At 49.6% G+C, this 25,242-nt stretch overlaps 9 protein-coding genes across 9 annotated transcripts; 3 read left to right on the top strand and 6 right to left on the bottom strand.

Annotated features, from left to right (window-relative positions):
* Positions 1 to 843: 843 nt before the first annotated feature.
* flbA (developmental regulator FlbA) lies at positions 844 to 2,833 on the top strand (the record flags this gene model as incomplete). Its single annotated transcript, XM_058509113.1, has 2 exons — positions 844 to 1,293; positions 1,361 to 2,833. 2 exons carry the CDS (start codon positions 844 to 846, stop codon positions 2,831 to 2,833), a joined length of 1,923 nt encoding a protein of 640 aa, XP_058378092.1.
* A 1,764-nt stretch (positions 2,834 to 4,597) lies between these two features.
* Positions 4,598 to 6,062, bottom strand: N7446_000345 (RNA polymerase II accessory factor CDC73 family protein; the record flags this gene model as incomplete). The annotated part of the gene is made up of 2 exons (XM_058509112.1): positions 4,598 to 5,320; positions 5,373 to 6,062. The coding sequence occupies 2 exons, from the start codon at positions 6,060 to 6,062 to the stop codon at positions 4,598 to 4,600; spliced, it is 1,413 nt and encodes a 470-aa protein (XP_058378091.1).
* Positions 6,063 to 6,304: 242 nt separating this feature from the next.
* Positions 6,305 to 7,841, bottom strand: N7446_000344 (putative MFS monocarboxylate transporter; the record flags this gene model as incomplete). Its single annotated transcript, XM_058509111.1, has 4 exons — positions 6,305 to 7,042; positions 7,118 to 7,480; positions 7,531 to 7,631; positions 7,682 to 7,841. 4 exons carry the CDS (start codon positions 7,839 to 7,841, stop codon positions 6,305 to 6,307), a joined length of 1,362 nt encoding a protein of 453 aa, XP_058378090.1.
* A 2,867-nt stretch (positions 7,842 to 10,708) lies between these two features.
* Positions 10,709 to 13,396, bottom strand: N7446_000343 (putative PHD finger and SET domain protein; the record flags this gene model as incomplete). Its single annotated transcript, XM_058509110.1, has 1 exon — positions 10,709 to 13,396. One exon carries the CDS (start codon positions 13,394 to 13,396, stop codon positions 10,709 to 10,711), a length of 2,688 nt encoding a protein of 895 aa, XP_058378089.1.
* A 1,830-nt stretch (positions 13,397 to 15,226) lies between these two features.
* On the bottom strand, positions 15,227 to 16,789 carry N7446_000342 (putative proline permease; the record flags this gene model as incomplete). Its single annotated transcript, XM_058509109.1, has 1 exon — positions 15,227 to 16,789. One exon carries the CDS (start codon positions 16,787 to 16,789, stop codon positions 15,227 to 15,229), a length of 1,563 nt encoding a protein of 520 aa, XP_058378088.1.
* A 326-nt stretch (positions 16,790 to 17,115) lies between these two features.
* N7446_000341 (putative nuclear pore protein (SEH1)) lies at positions 17,116 to 18,386 on the bottom strand (the record flags this gene model as incomplete). The annotated part of the gene is made up of 3 exons (XM_058509108.1): positions 17,116 to 17,222; positions 17,276 to 18,113; positions 18,180 to 18,386. 3 exons carry the CDS (start codon positions 18,384 to 18,386, stop codon positions 17,116 to 17,118), a joined length of 1,152 nt encoding a protein of 383 aa, XP_058378087.1.
* Positions 18,387 to 18,669: 283 nt separating this feature from the next.
* On the top strand, positions 18,670 to 20,171 carry N7446_000340 (UDP-N-acetylglucosamine--dolichyl-phosphate N-acetylglucosaminephosphotransferase; the record flags this gene model as incomplete). Its single annotated transcript, XM_058509107.1, has 3 exons — positions 18,670 to 18,908; positions 18,960 to 19,140; positions 19,191 to 20,171. The coding sequence occupies 3 exons, from the start codon at positions 18,670 to 18,672 to the stop codon at positions 20,169 to 20,171; spliced, it is 1,401 nt and encodes a 466-aa protein (XP_058378086.1).
* Positions 20,172 to 20,334: 163 nt separating this feature from the next.
* Positions 20,335 to 21,909, bottom strand: N7446_000339 (DUF895 domain membrane protein; the record flags this gene model as incomplete). The annotated part of the gene is made up of 4 exons (XM_058509106.1): positions 20,335 to 20,514; positions 20,565 to 20,661; positions 20,716 to 21,757; positions 21,810 to 21,909. 4 exons carry the CDS (start codon positions 21,907 to 21,909, stop codon positions 20,335 to 20,337), a joined length of 1,419 nt encoding a protein of 472 aa, XP_058378085.1.
* A 1,347-nt stretch (positions 21,910 to 23,256) lies between these two features.
* On the top strand, positions 23,257 to 24,716 carry N7446_000338 (zinc-binding alcohol dehydrogenase family protein; the record flags this gene model as incomplete). The annotated part of the gene is made up of 4 exons (XM_058509105.1): positions 23,257 to 23,508; positions 23,574 to 23,614; positions 23,682 to 24,127; positions 24,184 to 24,716. The coding sequence occupies 4 exons, from the start codon at positions 23,257 to 23,259 to the stop codon at positions 24,714 to 24,716; spliced, it is 1,272 nt and encodes a 423-aa protein (XP_058378084.1).
* Positions 24,717 to 25,242: the final 526 nt, after the last annotated feature.

The following is a 25,242-nucleotide window of genomic DNA, read 5'->3' as shown; positions in this document are numbered from 1 at the left end:
AGAAGAATGGAATCACGATGGAAGCCGTGGGAGATTACTGTTATTTTACGTTCTTTCTTTTGTTACGCAATGTCCTAAATGGGAGTTCTGCTTATGCCAAGTTGTCTCATTCGATCTGAGGCGCCATAGTGTAGTTTCAGGATCAAAGGCGACCTAAACGGGTTTAGCGTGGGTGTCGAAACACCGATGCAGTTCGACACACAGTAGGCCTGGGGGATCAGAGGAAAGCGTTGCCCTCGCCCCACTGCCGATCGAGTGGGTACAGTGTACAGTGTAGAGTGTACTGACGATATCAGACATATAGATGTAAGCCCGATCTGTTTTTTTTTTGGATCGATAGGGTTAAGGAGATCCAAGGATTCTGACGTGGAGCCAGGTGAAGAATCTGGTATAACTTATAGAGTGTAGTATAGAGTAAATTACTCAGAACCGAGACAGGGATGTCCGATGGTACTTGTATGGTAAGTGGGGCGAAACATAATGATTTGGAATTTACACCATATATTACCAATACAGTTCTAATACGCCACCAATACCACCCTAATCCACCGATCTTCCCACGTTGTATGCAAACTCACGCGTGGGTTGTGGGTCAATGGATGACAGCCTGTTCTTCATCTTTTTCTTTTTCTTTTTTTTTCCCTTCTTTTTTCCCTCTTTTTCCCGTTTCCCCCTGCCCATTTTCCTCCCCTCTTTTTTAGTTTTCCTTTTAGGAATAAATACAATTTTTAGTCCTTTTTATTCATCTTTCCCCCTCCCCCAATTTCCCTAAAATTTCATGTTTTCATGTTTTTTTTCAGGTTGACCTAACCCACTTTTTCAAAGTCTGGTTCGCCCGACTCAATGCCAACCCAACCCGGGAGCCACTATCGAGAAGATTCTCTCCCTACTTCACGTACCTCTCCTGACCCTCTACACTTCACTGGGTCTGTTGTCGGCTCTATCTCTCGCAACCGTCGCTCTTTTGCTGCCTTGGCTCAGAAGACTACTGTCGCCCTTGGCTTGCAGACTACATTACGCTCTTCGACTTCTTACAGTAGTTTGTCGAAACATTCCGCAACCCCTTTGACCCCACCACTAGACGATACCTACGAGCAATTGACCGGTTCCTCGCGCCCTTGCTCTCCGGCCCTGGCCGACTCTACGACCTCGCTGAAGCGTCGTTTCACTCTCCAGCGCCTTCCGACTCCTCCCCAAGAATCCCGCTCTGATCCGCCAGGCGGTTCCCCCAAGATGCATCAGACATCATCGCGCTTGCTGCGCATGACCGAAGATGAGCGTCCATTCACCAAGGTAGGCCGTTGACTGTGGAACTGCGAGCAGGAACCGAATTTGGGAACAATTGAGCTGATGTGCGCAGGATTTCATGGACTTGTTCTCCACGTTGATGGTTAGCTTGAAGTTGGATTCACACCGCGTTCGGTTCACACGATATGACCACACATTTACCTCGGAAGAGGCAATCAACAACTTGGGCTCGCTCAAGTTCTCCCAGTCAAACCGCATGCCCGACCCAAAGGACCCCTCCCGCATCGTTACCACCACCACAACCACCACCTTCTCCATGGCCAAGGAAATGGCCCGATCTGTCTGTCAGCGATTCGTCGATGCGCGCTTTATCGAATCGGTCGACGGAAAAGCACTCCCGATTTTCCCGCTCAAGGGTGCCCTTTTCCAGCTCACTCCAAAGGGCATCAACATCCTGCAGCGTTTCTGCCAGCGGAACGGCATCACCGCTCGTCACGTGATGGACGTCTTGGAGTCCCCTCGCAACACCATGCAGTTGGTGAACCTGGAGCGCGACACCGAAACCGACAAGTTATCTCATGACCGTGCGACAATCGAGGTCATTTTCCGCCGCTTTGCTGGTCAGGATGGCCCTAACGTGAAGAGTAGCATTTCGACCTCCGACTCCGATTCTCTCAGTGACTACACCAACGGCCTGGTCGGTGTCAAGGTAGCTCGGGAACGGAAGCTTCAGGATGGCAAGATCTACTCTAACACCTTCACTGGAAAGGGAGCTGTGGACTGGTTGATGGATTGCTCGACTACAATTGAGCGCCGCGAGACCTGCTTGATTGCCGAGCTGTTCCTTAAGTACGGCCTGATCACGATGATCCAGGACGATAAATCATTCCCCGACGGTGGAAACAACGCTCACTTCCAACAATCCAAATATGCTATCTATGGCATAACCGAGCGCGGACAGCGTGTGTGTGGATGGATTGCGCGTGAGAAAGCTCGGGAAAACGCGACCACCTATGACAGCCGTGGTATGCCCAGGGATTCCAACAACGCCCGCTTAACCCACATCCTCCAGGATCCTGCACTGCGTCTCCTTTTCCGCGAGTTCCTCCGCTACTCACTCTGCGAAGAGAACCTTTCCTTCTACCTCGATGTTTCCGAATTTACTTCCAACTACCACAAAGCGGAGAAGGTGGGCACATTTAATAAGGTTGACTCGGTCCGGGAAACCTTGGCTGCTGCTTACGGATTGTACAACGCTTTCTTGGCCCCTGGCTCTCCATGTGAGCTGAACATCGACCACGCCCTGCGCAACAGCCTGGCCAGCCGCATGACCAAGGCCGTAGGCGACGACGAATCCATGTTCAAGAGTCTGCAGGAGGTGGTGCACCTATTTGAGCTTGCCCAAACCTCCGTGTTCAAGTTGATGTCCAGTGACTCGGTCCCCAAGTTCCTGCGCGACCCCAAGTACTCAGTTGTTCTACAAGAGCACGATGTGGACATCATGGGTGGTTCGCGTTCATACTCGCCCACACCGGGCGCGCCCACTCTCCCAGAGCGGAGTATGAGCCGGTCAGCCCGCGCCTGACAACCACCGACCACAAGCATTGACCTAGCGCGCAACCCATTCGAAGACGATTCGTACCATTGCGATTCCGACTCCTCATGAGCCTCGGTGCACACAGCAGCCGAAACATTCAACACATGCGGTTTTACAGCATTCGAGCCCATCGAGGCACTTCATTCGGATCTATACCTGCACACACATCCAACTCATGCTTGTGGACAAACCCCCTCCTCAAACACGGATTTCCCCTCCAAGGGGCATATAAATTATCCGGTTGCCCTTGGGACCCGATTTCAGCAATCTCGTCACGATCGCTTCCACGAAGTTCCTTACTCTCCTCCGCATGCAGTCCAGTACACACCCAGCTCTTCTCTTGAGGACTAGAATCCTGGCGTCGCATTCTGGCTGCCATTATTTCCATTTCCCTTTTTTTGTCCTTTCCTTTAATCCACTCGTCACGAGATTCCCCCACTCCGAACGAAAGACGTTATGATCGATGGCTCATGTTATAGAGAAGGTCGGAACTGGAAAATCATTTGTAATATTCGCATGGCATTGCTTTTTCTTTTCCCTTTTCCATTTTCCTCACCTTTTCTCTCTCGTCTCACCCTTCACCAGCTGGTCCGAACTGGTCTGGAATGAGGTGAGGTTTGTGTTGGGAAGAGAACCAGAAGAAACATCAAGAAAACATCAAAAACGAACATGAAAGAATTGGAGGCTGCTTCTTTTTCAACCCTATTGGAGCATCAGACCCGGCGTTTTCTTGCATGTCTTTTTTTTCCCTTTTCTTTTCTTCTCATTTTTTTTTATTTCTTCTATCATCATCATCTTCTTCCCCTGTTCCTGCATCCCTTTTTTTTCCGTTTTCCATTTTCCTTTTAAGTACCCTGCATTCTTCTCTGGGCACAGCGAGTGAGTTCTGGTCTGTTTGTGTATTGTCATAATATTATTTTCATTTCCAATGGAAATGGCACTGGACACGACGCTTTTGCTTTTACTCTGAACACGTAGTGTAGAGTAATTCTATGTCCGAGAAGCGATTATGAATACGAGATGAGGTACTGTAGTCGATGTTCTGTGTCTATGTCATCAGCTTGAGATGACTATCAAACGGTCTCAAGATATCGTACTCGTTCCATGTTCATGTTCATGTTTTACTTATCCAATGACCCCGAGATTGTAAACTTCATATAGACATGCGAAAACATACGATAAAGTCCATTTTCACAGTAAAAAGAACTCAGGCTCAAGGATTAAATCTACCTACCTACTGTAGATACAATACAAATACTTCCTTCGAAGTAAACAAAACCATTGACTAGCTCCCAAGTATACAACCCAATAAGAGCAGACGGATACCTCAACCTAAATCTTGCACATGTACATACGGTTATCTCCCTAGCTTAGCTTCATTTCAAAATCAAGCTACAGTAAATCTCAATTGGATTTTGTTTCTAGGTCCCTCAGCAAAGCGAAGAGACCGTCATAGATACATACGGCTCAAGGAAAAAAGATTAATCACCAGATACAACGCCCAGAACCACGCCTTGGATGTCGTTGGTCATCAATGTTCAATTTTGAGAAGAGGTTGTAGTGGCGGATGGAAGTGGTAGCGGGGAGAGGGAGGAAAAATGCCATATTGGTCGGTTGGATAGGCTGTTGATCCATGGTTTGGTGGAAGAGGGTATATGAGGAGAGAACATGATGCCAGGGGAGGGGGACAAAAGAAGCAAAGGGGAGGAGAAACGGAAAAGCAGAGAGAAGATATTAAGTACTGTAGCAGGTCTATTTGGACCAACCACGAAGTCTCATGCCCTCCTCAATAGCAGTCCAGATACCCTCGACGATCTCACGATCACGCCAGCGACCACCACCCTGCGTACCATTCTTCTCGTCCCAGCGTTCGACAGCGAAGTTCTGCACACCACGGCCCCAGCCCTTGACTTGGCTAGGGACATCCTCGCCTCGCCATCCGACGTAAACACCGGTGGCGTGCTTGAACAGCTCGGGTGGGGAAGACCACTTGTAAGACTTGAACTGCCAGGTCTGGCCGGTAGTGAAGACGGCCACAAGGCGGTCCCAGTACTCGGGCTTGAAGTTGGTGGTGCCGTCGACGATGATGAACTTTGTCGGTCTGGTAGGCTTGGCGCCGCCCCGGGAGCCGATTGCGCCGGCATTTGGGTTAGAGGGGTCTCCACGGAGAGGGCGCTCCAGCTTTACGAGGTTTGCGTTGGTTGCGCTGGAGAGGGTTGGGTGGTCGGGTGGCACGAAGATACCGTCTTCCAGGAAGGACTTGACGTTCGACATGCGGATGAGGGAGGAGGCGGAGGGCGAGATCAGGATGATAGGGTCTGGGCGCGAGTGTGATGAGCTGGACTTGCGCGATGATGAAACCGGCAGTCCGGCTGAAGGCGCGGGAACTTGGGGCTTGCTGCCGGGTTTGGCTGGGTGGCCAGGGCGGTTGCGGCTGAGGAACACTTCGGCGCTCTTACGAACATGCGAGAAGTCCTGGATTTGGAGAGTTAGCTCTGGGCAAGTCGGGTCACATCACGCAACTCACTGTTGGCTTGATTCCGCGTAGCACTGTGTTCCGATCACCTGTCTTGCGCTCTCCATTGTAGATTTCCTGCAGCCGAGGCTCAATCTGCTTCTGTGGGCGACCGGCTTGAGCTGGCTGCGCTGCTCCTGCGGCACCACTAGGCGCGGTCGAGACACCGCCAGCCGTGCCTGCGGCGATGCCGGCCGCGGCCTCGGCCTGCGCAACACCTGCAGCCGTGGCAGCAGCCTCCGCAGCGGCTGCGGCACCCTCGAGGGGTTTGATGTGCTCACTTTCATCGGAAGCGCCTTCCAGCCAAGTGATGAGATCAAGGCGTTCGACGAAGACAAGAATCTGTACGCTTTCTTCCTTGCCATCTTCCTGCGGGCCCTTCTGCTTCAGAGTCTCATTGAACTGATTCGCCGAAGCGAAGTATTCGGGAATAGCGACATCTTTGTTCTGCCATGCGAAAAGGATGCTGCGCAGGTCAACTGGGGAGCCAGAATTTGCGGAAATGAATCGTGTTGGGGTCGCCAATGGAATTGTCTGAGGAGTCGGTTGTGTGAAATAGAGATAGGAGGCTTTGGCCAGGTCATCCGTGGCCGATTCATCAGAAAGCTCGGGCGAGGTCGTCGGTGTTGGGAGGCTGCCGGCCGCAATTGCGCGGCGGAGCGAGAGGAGAGGGTCTTGGGTTGCCGCGTCGGACGTAGCCATTGTGATAGATAGGGCAGTGGCCCTGGTGCGCAGCGACGAGATCGAAGTGTTCCAAGTATGTCAGAGTTGGAGAGGTGGAAGAATGCTTGGAGTAGAAGCTCCGCAGATCTGCCTGCACGTGACCATGACTTGGCATCAATATCCTGGCGCTCTTGTTGTCTCTATTCATCCTCAATACTGCATTTACTCATTCAATTTCAATTCGGCCCACTGTGATCCATATCCTACCCTCTTATCTCATTTCAAGCAAGACACCGCAGTGCAGGACTAATATACCGCCACATCCAGCTCCATGCTCCCAAAATGGCCGTTATCCCCGTAAATAGGATCAAAGTTCCATACTGGGAATCATAACCAGTTGAGCCACTGGAGTCGCCCAAAGATCCGGAGCGAATCAATACTGTACTCAGTGGCCCACTGATCACATTCCCAATGCCTCGCCCACCAGCCAAAAAACCAAACACAAGACCGGTCTCAAGTGATGGCGACGTATCACGTTTAATTTGGGTGATGACACCCGACCAGGTAGAGCTAAATCCACCAGCGAAGAACCCGTAAGTGATGGAGAATACGGTAAGAAGGGCAATAGCTGTCTGTGGCGATTCTGAGCCCGACGACGCCATGCCCCAGAAGAGAAGTACAGATAATGCCGAGCCAACTGAGGACAAAAACATGACGTTGGTCACAGAGAAGCGATCACACAGAATCCCGAGGGCTATCCCACCGAAGATGGATGTTGCATTGACCAGCGAGAGCAACAGCGTACCAGTTGTCTGGGACAGCCCGATCGTTCCCGTCGAGTAAGAAGGAAGGTATGTTGTTGGCAGGAAGTAACCAAAGCTCTGAATAATATTTCCAGCTTGCAACATCCAGAAGGTGGCTTGTTTGAGGAAGCTCAAATCCAAGCGACGGGCTGAAGCAGATGCCGAGACAGGGATTCGAGACCTCATAAAAGGTAAAGCCATGAGGGTGGTAATCAACTAGGAATTCAAGAGTCAGCGTTATCGAAGTCTTCAAATCATGTAGATTAACTCCCCAAAGGACAGGATCCATACCGTGACAACCGTCCAGGCTTTCAGCGTGACATTCGAACCAAACCTGCTCAGACAAGCGCTGGCAATAAAAGGCAGAGCAACGCCAGTGACACTCTTGGCAGCCCACATAGTCCCAAGTGCAAGGCCCTTTCGGCGCAAGAACCACTGGTCAAGGTACAAGGACGACGGACTAAACAACAGTGCATTCCCAATAGCACACATGACGCCCTGAGTGGCAATAAGATGCCATACTTTCCCAGAGAACGAGGAGAGCAAAGATCCTATCACTGTAATGACCAGACCTGCAGGCGCACTGTAGTATTGTAGACGGGGGTACCGCGTCAGAAGCGTAAAGGTGACAGGCGAAAGAAGATAAAGAATGCCCTGGGAGAAAGTATTAGAAAATGTCATGTATGTCAGTTCTTTTCGCATACAGTAGAAGAAGTCCCAACGGTCGCCAGGTCACCCTTGCTTCCTTGTAGCACATCATGCGTTGTATAGTACTCTTGGAAGATACCAAACACAGTGGAAAATCCTAAAGTGGAGGTTAATAGAGTGAAATGTCTCTCGTGCCTCATTACAAACCCCAGACTGGCAACTGAATCAAGCAACACGAAGCCAGCATGAGCCATGCAGCCCTGCCACCATCTGCCGGGGCAAGGGCGGGCTGCTCTATCTCGGTGACCTCATCTATAGATCTGCGAATATGGAACTCGTCCAGGATAAGGCCTTCGTCGGAATTCATGTTGAACTACTAGTATGTTGGAACAGATTTCATGAAAGGAAAAAGAATGTAAAGGCGGTTGGATCCCTCAGAGTCGCGGGATTGCCCCTCTCGACCCTGACTCACTGTATACTTCACTCCATGTCAGATATCGGACTTCGTGCCGTCGATCTGTAGAAACTTGGAAGGCTTGATTTTTCTTGCTCGATCTCCATAATCACTCCAAAGCTCATGTCTCCCCTGTCGATTATCTCTAGAAATATGTAGTCCATAGTTCGTTGGCTAGAACCCCACACGGCAAAGACAATGATATAAGTTAGATTCATATACTTGTACACATAACTTTTACACTTCTATGCTAGTAGTCTGATAGCCATAGATTTGCTCCCAGGTTCCATTGCCAATCTATGAAAACAAATCTCGCACTCCTAACCACAATACCATCCGAACTGAAGATAATTCAATTTCAACATTCTCAAGAATCCACACTCCTATACAGTATCCTAAACATCATTCTCAACATTCTCAACCTCAACCCCGCCTCCTCACGAAAAACACCATAAACATTCGCCAACTAACCGGAGTCATATACCCAGAAGCCAACTCTACACCTCGCATTGTAGCTCCAGACCTGGCAGCCAAATCAAACGCATGCCTGGCATCCTTCAACGACAGGTCATTTGAGTAGGTGGACGTATGTGAAAACTTGATAACAAAGCTGACCACTCTATTTTGAAACAGCAATTATAGAACATGTGGACCTGTATTGTATGTATAGCATGAATGAATAAAAAAAAAAAAAAATATGGTAAGAAGGATAAAAATGAAAAAGATAAGGTGCGGGGAGACTCGAACTCCCGACCTTTCGATTTGCAATCGAACGTTCTAAACCACTGAACTACCGCTCCGGGTATGGAATTAGAGGCGTTTTCTTGGTTTATGTCCCCACTCTCAATCCCCCAAAGCGTATCAACAAAAGGTTCTATAACCCCAGAATCTCTAAGAAGATATATACATCTACATGGTCAATTTTCGCTTAGAATTCTTTGACATAATTCTACCCTCAGTATGAGTCGGCAAGTCTTCATCAAAAAGAGTCCATTCATCGAACACACTAAGCTAGAGAGAAGAAGAGAGAGAACAGGAGAGACGCCAGGAAGCTACTCTATCCTCCTCCGTCCAATCCTGTCGGGCACCTCGTCTCGCCGCCTTCCCCATCCAGCCATCTAGCAAACTTCCCCAAGTGGTCCGAATGTCATGCGTCACACTCAGGTGTGATCAAGATGGAATAATGGAGGTCTCCAATTCCTCGATACCCGGTTCAGCGAATCCAAGAGACAATTCTGATGGGCGGAGGACTCCTATCGAGGAGAGAGGGAGAAGAGGATGATGATTCTTTAAGGAGGCTGGGACTGAAAGCTCGGCGTAATACCATCTCTAAGAAGTTCTCCAAGACAAGTTCGATCGAATCTTCAGTTCGCGGAGGAAGAGGAATAGTCTAAAGTCGAATGAAATTAGCACTTCTAAACCACTTGTCATTTTTGATAATGTAGTTAGTAATGAAGACTTACCATGGGCCACTTCATCATTAGTGTGTGCTGCGGTATCCAATACTTTGGTTGATTGGACTGACCAATGTAAGGGCGTAAGTATACAGGTTTATATACACCGCCAGCTTCCTCGTCATTGAGGGCTTCGTAAGAGAAGTCCGCTTGGAGGATAAGCAAGAACTCGACAGCCCAAGCGGGTTGTTTAGCACGGAGCGAGCACTTCGCGGCAAAGCCGGAGAAGAGACAGCACATGCAGCTTCCTTTAGCTAGAATGTAGCGCTTGTCGCCGTCCACGAAACCTGACACGCGGCAGGAGCCGAAGGCGCGTAGGTCGTTGTTAAGACATCGCAGGCAGAGGACGTATCCATTATGCGTGAGAACAGTTATTGGTTTCTTTATATATTGCGGGTAGGTGGAGGAAGAGGAGAGATAGGACGTGGGATTTGGATCTTTATATACCCAGTGTAGGAGGGGAACAACACGACAAATATCTAGCGTGACAAAGGGAACTAAAGCAAACAAGATGGTGAATACATTGAGATTGATTGTAGAAAGGGTAAGCAAAACGTACAGCTGGACCTGTAGTAGTCACTGCATGGGAGCAAGACAACATCACATCAACAAACAACGAAGCAATCAAGCTTGCAGGTCAAGTCAAAGTAAACACCAAAATAACAATCTACACATTACGAAAGAAGCAAGAGAGAAAAGAAATTGTACATATGATCAAGCAGTGTTCATACAAGCTATCAAGCCACATCAAAAGATGTAACTGAATCGAAAGAGAGAAGATGTAATCTCACAAAATGTAGTCTCACAAAATATTCGCGAAAGATCTATGTCCTGCGCCACAGACAGACATACATGACCATAAAAAAAGAAAAAAGAGAACACCATTGGTACACGTACACCATCACAAAGATCCTAACCCAACCCGATGGTATTTCCCATAACCAGAAAAAGGAGGACCAAACCCAGCCCCCCACCCTAAACCACGCCATACGCCATCCGGAACGAGATAAAGCTTGGGCTGACAGCCATAGCCATAGCCAAGACCGTAAACACAGACACAGACATAGATATCAAGATATCCGTTAAAAGAGTAAAACAAGCAAAGAAGAAGAAGAACATGAAAGAGAAAGCCGGCACGGAAAGGAAAAAAGAAAGAAAGCACGCGGGCCCGATGAAACGCCTGTGTGCTCCCTTGCCTTGTTGCTGTAGTGTCGAAATAATGAAGTCACACGAGAAAAGAAATTTTGGGTCGTAAGAAACGTTAAAAAATCCTTAGGGATTTTTTCCTTTTATCACAGGCCCACCATTACTGCCACGCGGATCAGATCACGAAGAGATGGACGGGATGTGGGTGGGTGTTGATTCCGGGGCGTCTTTCATTGGCATGTTTGGTGAAGAAGCGGGCTCGGGCTTGTCGTGCAGTTCCGGTTGGGTGGGGGTGTGAGGACGGTCTGCACTGCCATCTCCGGCGGAGGGGGACTTCTTTGCAGGGGCAGGCTTGTCCGATGTTGTCATGGTTCCCCGTCGGATAAGGTAGTCACCGAGACTGAGCTTTTTCTTTGCAGGAGTGGGAGTGGGTGCATGGCCCGAAGGCATGAAAGCGTGAGGAGATGAGATTTCATGAGGAAGAGGGAATGCAAGACTAGTAGAAGAGCCGGGACTAATTGCGGAAGGTGCGTTGACAGCGTGCGGTGGGGGCATGGAAACACGTAGGTCGCTGCGGCGACGAGCACCCGGAATCAAAACGTTGTGAGCAACGGTGGACGGCCAAGGAGGGGGAATTGGCGGCTTGCGTGGATCGTTGCTAGGCCCGAGAGAGTCAGTCCGAGCACTTGAGCCATCCCGCATCTCAAGATCCCCTTGCGCAGGAGTGGAAGGACTACTCAGACTAGCCAGCGCAGCATCCGATCTTTCATGCACGGTGGCAGGCGAACGGAGAAGCGAGGGGCCAGGAGACTCGAAAGTCCCGAAAGTCGCGACGCTGTCAGAGCCAGCCGAAGACAAATGTTGTCTAGCGAGTTCTGCTCGTCTGATATTCTCCGCATCATATCGCAACAGAAGCCGCCGAGTCATAGAGATGAATGGGCGAATGGGACGCGCCGGGCGAGGAGGCGGGGAATCGTTATCGCGGTTGACCTGAACCGCCGCGTCGACATAGACAGGACGACGGCGACGATGAGACTGCCCAGAAGGATTGGAATTGCGGGGAGCCATTATGCCAGGTGAAACAGCAGTAGGAGAACGCGACTGCGTATCGAGGTGAGATTTGCCAGAGGTGCGCTGAGTCCCAAAATGGCCAGTTTGAGTAGAATGAGAAGGTCCACTGGAACGCTTTTTCTTCTTCGGATGCACGTGCCGATCCTCTAGTTGTTGGAACTGCTTTTCGGCATCTGCAATTTTCCGTCTTTCGCGAGTAGAGAGTTCTGGCAAAGGTTGAGCAGGACTGAGATCGCGGCTACGGGGATGACCACGTGTTGAGCCTGAAGTTGATCGACTATCGGCTGCGGGGTCATCTTCGTCTTGTTTAGTTGTCTCGCTACCTGCGCGACTCGTAGAAGCACGACCTGTCTCCATTGGAGATGCTACTGCCTTGCTCTTCACCTTCCTTCGCTTGCCATTGGGCTTCACCGAGTCCAGCTTTGGACGTCGCCGGCGATCAAGTTTGGCCATTGTGCACTCATCGAGAGGAAGATCACACGCACATGTACCAAAGTTGGCAAGCGTATTGCTGATGCAAACCGAAGCAGCCTCCGGATCCCCAGCCTCCTGCTTCACTACACCATTGGTAGCTTCATGGAATTCAGGGTCCAGGTACCACATAGCAGTAATTTCTGAGTTGGCAGGAATATCATCCTTGGCAACAAAACAGAAATGATACTCTACATCATTGGTGATGTAGATTTTCAAGCTAACATTGGGACGACAGGAACGCCGGATGTAACGGAGCTTGTTACCTTCACGACGGCCGTCAATGTAGAGAGGTAGATGTGAACTGAAGAAGACAAAAGGTTCAGGATGCCGTAATTTGGACCACCGGTTGCTTGGGTCGAGACAATAATCTCTGAAATAGCCAACCTTGCCAGTGATCTCTCCGACAACTTGATCCCGTCGTACAGAATCTTGAGTCTTAATGATCTTGTATGTTGGATGCTTGCCACTGATCTCAGTGCTCGGGTCTGTGATTGTATCAACTGCCAACGAGGGCCAGCGAGACCGATCCAAGGCTGCGTCGGACCACTGAAAAGTGTCTTCAGCAGGCCTTCCGTTGGTTACTCGCGCCAAAGCTTCGGGGTCCTTCAACCATGAGACAGTGTCCCGCATTAGGCTCACGTTGACAAAGAGGTTGCTGTCAATTTCATCGTAATCTTCATCTCGGTCGTAAAGATTGAGGAATTCGTTCGAGTAGAGAGGGATCGGAAGTTCGGAGGATTTCGTTGGGCTCATTGCGACGGAGGTGGAGGAACGACGCTTGCGCGACTCAGCCGGAAGAGCCGGGATCCCTGAAAGACCACCAATTGATGTTGATGGACGGTGGGACGTCTTCGCTTTCTTCGCCGGTGGCTGTTCACGTGCACTCGACTCGGATCGTTGATGTCCAAACCCATTCACTTCAGTATCCTTTGGTCTCCTCCGATGAGTTTTAGGCCCAGGCCGCCTGGGCTTCCGGTCCCCATCCTCACTTTTTTCCCGTTGCCGCCGCAGCCGTTGTCGTTCGGTGGCACGACGATTGTCCAATGGCCGTGGCTCGCAGTCGACACAGTTGTGCACATCTGGTACCTTCTTATCGGGATAGTAACAGATAATGTGCTGCCATGTCTCGCACCCTTCGCAGAATACCGTGCTACCATCATCTTCCTCGAACGAGCAAATGCATTTGATGGTGTAAGGTTCTTCTTCATCGGGTGCGGCAGAGTCAGAGACTGCACCATCGGCGGCAGGGGAGCCTGGAGGAGCGGGGACCGGATAGGAATCCGTTGTGGCGTGCGTGATGGCGAGGGAGGAGGTATCTGTCATAGTCCGACAGATGACCCCCTCTCAGGTGAAGACAATATCACGTATTAGTTAACAGGGGCGTAAACGACCTGTCATTATCTAGCGTATCTGACACGTCTTCCCCTGGACATGTATCTTCCCAAGCCCTTGTTGGACAGCGAACGCGTAGATGATGGCTGGATGACACGACCACGAGAGGAAGTCCACGAAGCAACGTGCGCAGGCGACAATATTTCCCTTCCAGCTAACCGAATGATACCACAGAGTCCAGATGTGTGATTATGAACGCCCTGGGTTGATGTTGGCTGCTGGTGGAAGCGTGAAAGACCCTGCTTGAATGCGCCTGGATGGTGACCTCAAGGGTAGGAGGAAACGGGAGAGAAAAATAGATTGGCGAAAGGTAGGCTTCTTCGAAGGAGATCGAGGCGATTCGGGAAGGACACGTCGAGCCCCTGCGACTGTGTAAGGATCTGGCGGGATCTTGGAAGTGGAGGCGTCGAATAGAGTGAAAAGGGTGAGCGAGATCGCGTGGAGGGGGAGAAGATGAGAGTACGAGAGTAGTAGACGAGGGAGGAGAGGATAGCGAAAAGAATGAAAGGAATTAATGTAGGAAAGGAGGCAAAGCGCGACGGCAAGGAATAGGGAAAAGGAGAGGAAAAAGAAGGATGGGCGATTTCCGTGAACTGGAGAGAGACGAAGGAGGAGGCTACGGGGCCTTAGGCAGACAAACTGTTCGGTCGGCAGCAGGGACCAAGTGCGCCATGAGCGAAAGGGGCTTAGCGTGTATCCACGGCGAGGCCTGGGAGTGAGTCTGGGCGGTAGATATGGCCAGGGAGTGCAGCTGGTAAGCCAGCTGGCCCTTGAAGGACAGACTTGGGGCCTGGAAGCCATAGGGAAGGCTCGACCTGAAAACATCCCTCGTTCTTCGCCCTTGAAGTATCGCAGCCGGAGATTCCAAGTTCCGTGTATTACCGTTTCCAGCCACGCTAGTATGTTTTGGGATTAGCGTCCACCTGGGAATGTCACGGGGACAGTTAGCATCTAGATTGATTAGCAGGTATATATCATTATATCTTTTTGTTAGGAGATGGGCAGTTTTGGCCCTCTCCATGTGTAGGCCAGAGGTAGATTCATGAGAAAACAATATCCCAGATCAGGGACTGCATCAAGCATGAAAAAGTATGGGAATGTGAGAAAATAGAAAAAAAGGGGAAATGAGTAGAGTTGTTTCTCAAACGTGAAAGGGATTGTGGGAGGACAAGAGAATGAACCAGAAGGCTAGCCACGGATCACGGATCCCACAGCGGAATCCCGGAACGCAAGGGAGAGGGCGGAAACGGGACGGGAGAGCCAATATTGGTACAGGGCTTTGCAAGGTATCTGAAGTAGAGAGGTGACATGATGAGAATTGCATCCAGAGGGTCCGAAGGGAGATAGTCGTGGGATGAGAACGTGGCGTGTGAGGGGCAGGTCATCTGGTCTGGGAAGTCTATAGAGACAGGAAAGGGGGAAAAAGCTGAGCTATTTGTGATTTGGCGTGTTTTGCCACTATGAAGGGTTGTGCACTAAAATCAGCCAGGGTATATTATCGAAAGATACTGTATGGGTCCTTTTTGGGTCCTCATGCACTTTCTATAATGTTTCAACAGCCGTCTTTCAGTCTGATACCCGATCCTGTGCGAAATATAGTATTGGTGACTAGGGACCCTATGCATTCGCTCTTTTTTCTGTCTTGAAATTAATGCCAAGGCAAACTTGAATAACGAATTATAACTCTAACAATAACATCTAATGCCTACTCGCAGACATGCCAAGTCCTCCTCAATACCCCACAGTTCACTCTCTAAGTACTCAGGGCTCCGTGGACATGTGACTGAGTCGCAACTCAAAGGCACCCGAACCCTCGGGGATTGCATCAAGGTTGCCACGGTTCGAAGGCGTCTTGTGTGGTTGTACCTCCGGGCCTTCGCGATCGCCATGTCTCCGTCCCTCCATATCGATCGGTCGTTCGACTTCAACAATAGGCATGAAGCCTCGGAAGCGATGAAGCAAGAACAGCAGACCAAACACTCCGATGTTGGTGTAAGAGGTGATCACTCTAGCTGCTCGGGTCCCAGTGACGTTGGCTTTGGGACCTCCCCACAGACCGCCTGCCAGCAGCAGTGCCGCAGAGACGACTATTCCAAAGTAGGTGCCGAATGATTGCACGGGAAAGCGGCGTGGAGTAGTGATTCTGTTGGCACGCAGACGTCGATGGAAGTGACGGTGGATTGTGCATCCGACTAAGGAGGAAATGAAGCCGCCGCTCGTGACGATACGAAGGAGGTAGCTATTCATGATTGAACTTGGGACCTTTACGGAAATGAAGGCAAGAGTGGAGAATAAAGCAGATCCTGCAACAGCAACATAGGGAACATCCCAACGATTGCGAATCGAAAACACCGACGGAGCATGGCCTTGCTCTGACATGGCACACAGGGTGCGGGATGAGAGGTACAGAAACGATCGGCCCGAAGCCACCGAAGAGAGGAGAATTGCGATCGTAGCAAGGGTGGATACAATCTGAATGCCAGCGTCTTTGAATCCGATCGTGTATGGCGACAACCCGGAGCCCGTTCCATTGTTGGTTAAGCGGGTTTCGTTGAATGGTGCCATGATCCCCATAGCCAAAGAACTCATGATATACGGAAACGCAGTTTGGACAACGTCGGATGACACACTGCCTGGAATAGCGGTACCCAGAAGTATTGACCCGCCAACTGATGCAGGCACTTCGGTGTGATGCACAATCAGCTCGGGGGCAAAGGTGAAGGCAATGGAGCTATCAAGTAGGCATTGAAAGAATCCAAGCACTCTTCCCCAGAAACCGTGAACGATGTATTCATTCATGGCGCCCGGATGTTTCCAGTACTTAAATCCCCAGCGAGTGTGCCCATCGACGCCCCCAAGACCTATGGACAGGGCCAGGACGAAGAGAGTCACCATTGTACCGATTTTGATCATAGTGAACAATCGCTCGGAGCTTCTGAACAGCCTGTCCGGCAAGAAATTGAAGCCAACGATGATGGTTGTGATAATGATCAAGCGGATAGCGATCGTGGCGCCTGGTTTGGACAGGCCAAGATTGACCATTGCTGTTGTGATCTCGTATGGGACGAACATGGCGAGGGTGTACCAGCGGAGGTATGATGAGGCGAATGCCACACCGCTTGACATATACAGGTAACTGTTGGTCACAAGGGTCCCATATCGTGAGGGCATGTGAGTGGACACTTCTGCCATACTCGTGGTCATGGCGAATGTGAGGAAGGACAGTATGATATAGGACAGGAACAACGACGCAGGTCCGCCGACGGCGAGAGCCTGGCCCGCACCGATGAACAGACCGGTGCCGATAGTTGGACCGACAGCCATCGTGGGCTAACAATGCATATAGATAATGAAGGGTTATAGGTGGTGAGGGGAGAAGGTGGAGGTTCTCGAGAACTACACCTGGGCAAGTGGTCGAGGGGCCAACTACGCCATCGCGATTTCCTCATGTCGGAACATGGATCCAGAGTAGAAATAATTAGCACTAGCAATTACCAATTGAACACTGAATTATGCAGAAATCAAATGTAAAGGGTATCATTGATAGAGAAGGTGAAGGGATGTCGGGGAGAGGGTCAAAAGGAGGCAAGAAACAGCGCATAGATGAAGAATCCCAAATCATGTCTCCACGAGCCATTTGATGAAGAAGATCACTGGGACACCATGTCTGTTTCAGCGAACTCGAGCCATTCGCCCGACAGCGCTCTTTTCCAAAACCGGACCGTCCCATCATCACCAGAAGAAATCAGCGAGTCACCTAAGGGATGTAAGTCAAATGAACTGGCTCAGAAATGAAGTTCGAGCACTCACCAGAGAATGAGAACTGGACCTGCCATACATCGAGATGTTTAGTATCGATGCAAGCGACCTGTTTAAACGAATGTCGGAACTGGGAGTCCCCACTAGCTCGACGATCAGTCACCGACGCAGGCACACGGTTCGCCAAAGCAGAACCGATCCCGGACTGCGACGTGGCCCGAGCCGACGGCGATTGAACGCGACGTTCGGCTTTGCGGTTGTGGTTGTTCTGTGATATCTGACTCGCCGGCGTTGTGTAAACTTCGAAAATGCGAACCAAGCCATCCTTTCCGCCGCTCGCAATGAGATCATAGCCACGTACAGAGCCATTGGCCCAAGAGATATCTCTCACAAGCCCGCTGTGTCCATTCAACTCAATGGCATGGTAGAACTGGCGGTTTGAATCAGTGCGGTAAATCTTGACCGTATCCATCGCCGCCACAACCAATGACATACTTTTCCGATCGGAGTCCGGCGAGACAATATGAGTGATGTCGGTTGGATCATGATGAAACTGGACTTTGAAACTTGTTTCCTCCCCACGTTCGGGGGCAGTACATACTCGGAATTGGTCAATTGTCTGCCAGTCGGCCAGGGTATCAGGGCTGGTGGGTTCCAAAACCATCAGGTAACCATCGCGTGTAATTGCAGCCATCCATGACTCCAGGTCAATGTTGCGGAAATCAAGTGACACAAAGGGATGTCTTTCGGGCGCGGTCAGACGGAAGATACACCTGAAACGTCGTCCCGAGTTCGGTGGCTGGGTTACGTCTTCTTGCCAGAGTTTTAACTTCATATCTTCGCCGACACTGCCGATGTGCTGGCCCGTAAATGGTCCATTCCAATTTGCCTGTATCGTACTTTAGCCACTGGTTCCAGCACACGTCCAGTAGGACGTGTTTGTTTGGAGACGTACATCGCGAATCTCGGCATCGTGGGCGCGCCAGGTATCTATCAGTTGCCATTGGCCATCTTTAAGATCCCACACTTTCATGCGGTGATCAGACGAAGCTGTGACAATACGGTTGCCATAGAAGTTAAACCTGGTGACAGTAACCAGATCCCGATGGCCCGCATCGAAGTCGGCAAATCCGGTTATCTCGGGGCGCTCCACTGCCCCCATCGAGTCAGATCAGTTGAGTATGGGAATTAGAAAGAACCAATGATGATTATGAGTCTATGCATCTGCAAGTAAGAGATATGAAACAGATGGTCGCCTTTCCTTTTTTGGCCGCAAGCATCGCCGGTGTCCGCCACCGCCCACGGGCGGTAGGATATTATCGGCAGAACACGATAAGCTTGGTATTGAACAGATTGCCCGTCGCCGATGTGAACTTTCTTGAGATTCAATTGTTGGGCTTTTTAACAATTGAGAGGGACATTGTTCCTTTCACCTTCCTTTACCCATGTCTACCTCAAGTGCGCTGTCACGCACAGAGACATGGAGTCTACTAGCTCTTGTAGGGGCCGGTGTATCGATCCTGTACGCGACCTTCCAGGATGATGGAGCGCCTCTAATGGCTTCGATTGCTATGGTTGGCATTGTGTTTGCAGCAGCCTTCAGTTTGATTACATGGCTTGGACCGGTATTTTTAAAAGCCGGACTGAAGGGAAAAGACATGGCAAAGCCAAGACGGCCCGAGATGTATGTGATCTATCAGGAAAGTTCATTACAAGTGCTAATATACCAACACAGCCCTGAGACAATGGGAGCAGTCTGCGCCGTGGTGTACCTGATGGCACTGATCATGTTTATTCCATTTGCCTTCTACAAGGATATCGTGGCAGCCACATCTGGCGGCGGGAACCGCGACGTTGTGATTGAAACACAGCACGTCGAGAACGGTCGATACTTACACCGATTCCCGCATGGAAAGGTAAATTTACCTCCGATGTCATCTTTGGGGATACTAATATGGTTGTGTAGCTCGCGTCATATCTCTCTGGTCTTTTGTCTTTGCAATCTGTCGTGATCCTCGGCATTGGTGATGACCTATTCGATATTCGCTGGAGACACAAAGTCCTGATCCCTGCTTTCTCCTCCATCCCCATGCTCATTGTGTACTTTGTTGACTTTGGCGTCACGCAAGTGGTCGTTCCGGTGCCGCTGCAACCCTACCTGGGTGACGTTGTTGACCTGGGATGGCTGTACTACGTGTACATGGCAGCGGTGGCAATCTTCTGTCCAAATGCCATCAACATGCTGGCAGGCATCAACGGTATTGAGGTTGCCCAGTCACTGATTATTGCTGTTCAACTCTTGTTTAATGATGCCATGTACCTGGCACCCGTTACGCCATACCCGCACCCTGCCACCGACTCCCATTTGTTGTCGATATACTTCTTGCTCCCGTTCATCGGAGTCTCGGCAGCTCTGCTGTACCACAATTGGTATCCGTCAAAGGTTTTTGTTGGGGACACCTACTGCTATTTCGCCGGAATGGTGTTTGCCGTGGTTGGCATTTTAGGGCATTTCAGCAAGACCTTGTTGCTTCTATTTATCCCACAGATCTTCAACTTTTTGTACTCAACACCCCAGCTGTTCAAAGTGATTCCTTGTCCTCGCCACCGACTCCCAAAGTTCAGCGCTTCCACTGGGCTACTGGATGCTTCTGTCACGGAGTGGACCAAACCTCCCTCGCGTTTGGTCGATGTTGGGCTACGCCTGTTGCACGCTCTCAAACTAGTGCGTGTCACTAAAGATGAGTCTGGCCGAATTACGGAATCATCTAATCTCACTATTTTGAACCTGTGGTTGGTATGGATGGGTCCCATGAGAGAAGACCAACTGGCGTGGCATATGGTTGCAGTGCAAATTCTCAGCGGGATGCTCGGTCTGTTTGTCCGACATCGGCTTGCGTTACTCGTGTTTCACCACGACAACCGTGAATTCGGTTTCATCGGATAACTTTGAACCTGTCATGTGTTACGAGAACATTGGAGCCAGACCTACCAAAAGATTATCCTTTCAACGTGTATATTTTAAACAATGATAGTAGGGTTGATCCTGAATTCTATCAATTAAACATGCTTGTGTTTCCTTCTGGCCAAAAGCATGCCAACACCATAGCTCATTCATTGTCTGAGGCCTCGCGCAAGGCACGGGTCTCCCTATCAATCTTTTTATCACCGAATGCAACTCCGACCTGCTTCACAATGAGCCAGGCTGGGAGGATTGCAATTGCCCACAACCCAAAGTTGAGGTACACACTTCCCACAGCAGCCATAATGTTCACACTGCTCAGACCGTACTATAAATAGTTAGTACACAGAATGTGACCGCAATGAAGAATATACATACGCTGACACACTGAGCAGCTGACTCAGTCCCACGCAACAAGCCCGCAATCCGGACAACCTCTTCCTGATCATCCGCGAGGTTTCCAACCAAGAAGAATCTGTTGATAGTCAATCAGCATTATCCCACAGTAGACATCGGGATCACGACTCACAGATACATATAGTTGAGTTGGAAACCAGCAACCCAGAATAAGAAAAGCACAAAGGCCCTTCCGAAACCAGGATCAGTCCAGTCGTATATCGGGTTCGTTTTGTTGAACTCTGTCGTCACCACCGATGCCCAGATCCAGCACATACCCTGCCAGGCGACAACGAAGAAAAACGCATACCGAGTTCTGGCCTTCAAAGAGATCCTCTTCGTGTCAAGGAATGCACCTAGCAGATTTCCAATGATCAATGCGATAACACCAGACAGGAATGAGCCCAGAGCTCTAGCTCGCACGGAGAACCACAAGCCCTCATACGAGAACATGACAGCCTCACTATAGACGGCCTGACAGATAAGAGGAATAATGAACGAGAACTTCTGGTTGATAAAAAGCTTCACCATGCTCTTCAGCTCGAATCCAATGCTGTTGGTCACCTGAAGCTGGACTTGGATACCATCCTTGCGCTGGACTTTCGTCGGCGTGCTCAAAAGCAGACCCGCAAAAGGACCAAGAGCCTGCAACGCAATGAAGATAAGATAGACAGTATACGAGACAGATCCTGACGTAGACCGATTCGCATTGATACCCAGGTTGATAATACCACCAAGAATCTGTCCTCCAACGCGGAAACTGAGCCAGAATCCTAAGAATCGGCCTTGGTTGTATGGCTCTGGATAAGAAAGCGCAATAGCCGCCTCGGCCATCCAAAAGATTCCAGCGGATATGCCACACAGTGCTGCGCCCAGGATAACCAGCCACTCGTCTCCGAATCGATTGTTCGTGTATAGTCCTGCGGCGTAAGGTGCGTACCCCATTGTTCCGACGATGAGTGTCCATTTGATTCCGATAAAGCGCACAATGACACTGCCGAAAAAGCAGGATACTACCATTAGACCGAATGTGAGGGCGTTCGCTGCGTTCACGAGGTAGGGTTTTTCTTCGCCTCCTCCGCCTAGGGAGTTCATAGCGCCCCAGATGCCTGGCGCGAGAAAGTTGCATAGTCCGAGGACTAGGGCGTTGAAGAATGTTGATCGGTACCATTTGACTGTTCGGTTAGCATCTTTGAGTCTGAGAAGTAGATTACTTTTGGGGCTTACCTTTTCGTGGTTGTCCAAGAACTGGCGAGTTGAGAGAGCCAGCACTGGCACTGTTTACCTCTTCATCATTCGGCGACACGCCTTTTTCGGAATTTGCCATACTGAGAAAATAAATTGCCGAGTATCGAAATATTGCGACAAAGCTAATTGGCAGCGTCTGTAACAGCGTTCAGTACTGGCGCCCGTGCGAGATCTATATACCCTGGCTAAAAGCCGTTGGCATTGCTGCCACAAACCTTCTATCCCGCAGAATGACAGCATTGGTAATATTTTATCGTCTCCCCATGCCTTTTTTAACCCTTGTCTAGTGCCAAATAGATCTAGTCTTAATCTTGACGGATGTTGTCGTTCGTCGCCAGAATTACGTGCTCGCACGGAGCGCCCAAAAGACGGCTAAAAGCCTGCAGCCCAGCATCTAGAGTTGGGAGATGTTTCAAGTCAAGAAGAAGAGCTTGGAATGGAAATAGCTTATCAGTTAGAGGAATCGATACTGTGGTTCCGTGGCTTAGATACTTCAAGAAGGCAGGGGAAAATGACAACGGCGAGGAAACTAGATCACGAGTTCGAATAATGCATTAACCAGTATCATCTAGAGTACATCTTGAAAATTGATTATAAAGCGATATCTACTTAGGTATGTGTACTTATTGTACAAGAGAAGAATTAGACCAAGCCAATCAGCAAAGACTCAAGTAGCAAACCCAATAAGTGATACACTGTCCATAGCTGTACTTCCTTCCAATATACTCGGCTAACGATAGACACATAAGATAAAATAAACCAGAATAATGTATGTCTATCTTACTTCCCGAACACATGGCAAATTCGCGATTTGGATTGAAAGTGTTGAAACCAAGTTTCGTCATCGGTCCCCCAGATCACATCAGTTCACATTAAACTTCGCGATCAAGATTGCCATATAAGCCAACACTGAATATACAGACATAAATATACGAATTATCTTAACAATAATGAGCCTATATTTTTACCTGTGCTCAATTATATCATTGTCAATCCCCCATACAGCTCCTTCCCCAGGAACTGTCTCGGGATCTCCATGCGAATTGGGGTATAATTATGGGGATTAGTAGAATTGGCCTACCTTTCCCTACCCTGGTCTTTCAAGCAGGTCTCCTCATCACGCCATTTATGCCCCGCCATGAGCAAGTCTCGGGAGTACGGGAGCGTCGATTACGCAAAGGTGAGACCATATCACCTGGGCATTTCATTGATCTATAAGCAGAGAATAAGTGGAGGTACCCCAATCTATGTACGTGCTCATGGCGATTGATATCAATGCCCCGTGCCCTAAAATGAGTGCTTTACTTATTTTCTCGCCCGAGAGAACCTGCAAAGTACTACATAGAATATAGATAGAGCCTAGTATTGGGATTGACATCTTCCTGTGATATTGCTTTCTGAAATGGCTCTTTTAGCACCCAGCATCATGTCGACTACTTCTACATACCTCCAACTCGATGAGTTGCAAAAGACGCCTACCACTTTCCATCACGGCCTTTATACCGAGTCGATCTCAGATTTTACCAATGATACAACCTCTAAAAGCGAGGCCCCCTCGCCACGGTCGGAAGTGTCGAGGCAAAGTGTGCTCCTCTTGAAGGGAGCCCGCGAACAATACTCCCTTGTGAATGACCATGCCATCCCTTCTGTCCTACATCAAGGAGAGATTCTTGTCAAGGTATGATAGATCCGAACTTACAGTACCTTGCATAGCCATACATGATGCTGAACGGTAATTTGCAGGTTCTTGCGATCGGCCTCAACCCTATCGACTGGAAGGGACCGTAAGTACTACTCTTTCACTGTCTCCACCAACCCTGATTCTCACAAGTGACTAACTCAATCAACCAGGGCATTCAACTTTGGTATCCCCAGTTTACCATGGATCAACGGACGTGATCTCGCTGGCCTTGTCCTCCAAGTTCCAAAGAGGTCATCACGTCTCAAAGTAGGCGATGTCGTCCTTGTCCCGTCAACAGACTACCGCGATATCAGGAAAGCAGCATTCCAAGAATATGCCGTTGCGACAGACTTCAACGCTGCACGAATTCCAGCTTCAACATCTATCCACGCCTCAGCTTCAGTAGGAGTAGCCTACGTGGCTGCCGCACTAGCCCTAGGTGTATCATTCGGCCTCGACTTCTCTCTCATTAGAAAAGTCCCTGGCCCCAACTTGCCCAACATCATCGAACAGCTTAACACAAATGATATACCCGACGACATCAGAGAAGAGTGCTTTGCTTCATTCCAAGACTCAGAAAAACTACAACCGGGGGAGTGGGTTGCCATCTGGGGAGGTAAGACAAGCAAACAACTATTCTCCATGACCATCTAACTAACATAGAATAAACAGCTTCAACAACAACGGGCCTAATCGCCCTCCAACTAGCCAAACTCGCCGGGCTACGTGTAATCTGCGTAGCAGATGCGGCCCGACACGGCACGAAACTCGTACAGTCCGGCGCAGACCTCCTAGTCGACCGCCAGGATCCCGACCGCGCAGTAGAAATAATCCGGGGCGTCACCGGCGGCAAGCTACGGTATGCCATTGACATAGTCGGCAAAGACACAGCAACACAGCTTGAAAAGACTCTCAACCCTGATGGTCATTCTCATCTTCTTGGACTTACTGGTCTGCCCAAGGAGCGGAATCCCGGGATACAGTATCACACTGTGCCTATTAAGCTCTTCCATACTGCTCCTGCGGTTGGTGAGGCTATGGTTTGCTGGTTGGAAGATCTGCTGCATACGACGAATCTGACGTTGCCGGAGATTGTTCGTGCTGAGGGTGGATTGGAGGGGATCAATTCGGCGCTTGAGACTTTGAGGAGTGGTTCTGTTTCTGGGAAACGGATTGTTGTTGATCTTGCTTCTTCTTCGTTTTAGGTTGGTAAAATCGGGTCTCTCTCGCACTTGACTTTGGTGCTATGGTATATTGGTATATGACTATAGATTTGTCTTTTTTAGAATATGACGACAATACATGCACATTTTACTATTTCATTAACAATTCATTTTGGGTTTTCTAGTGACTAGTTACATCAATCCTCTAGCCCTCTTGCTCAGCCAGGAAATCAAACATGTTTTAAAAGCTCTGCTAACGGAGATCTTGGGTGAGATGATCAGATTCAGTGGCTCTACGATAAGTGCCTTACGGTACAGGCCTCATTTGGTAACTTAGTTAGTTTGACCTACTTTCTCGGACTATTTATTCTTCGATCTCTCCACAGAGAAAATACGTATCATCTTCCTCTCTTTCCCGGTCTTCACCTATCACTTGTAGATCATGGCGGGAGAAAATCTTTGTAAATTCACACGTCTGAATTTTAGACTTAGGACAACCACGATATTAATTAGCAACACGTGCACAGTGTTCCGAACTGGATCCTCAATTTTCCTCGAGCTTCTACCT

The sequence above is a fragment of the Penicillium canescens genome (genome assembly GCF_028828765.1).
Source record: "Penicillium canescens strain IBT 15451 chromosome Unknown utg000001l_segment0_segment0, whole genome shotgun sequence".
Taxonomy (NCBI): Eukaryota; Fungi; Ascomycota; class Eurotiomycetes; order Eurotiales; family Aspergillaceae; genus Penicillium; species Penicillium canescens.
This window is presented reverse-complemented; position numbering and strand designations above follow the sequence as displayed.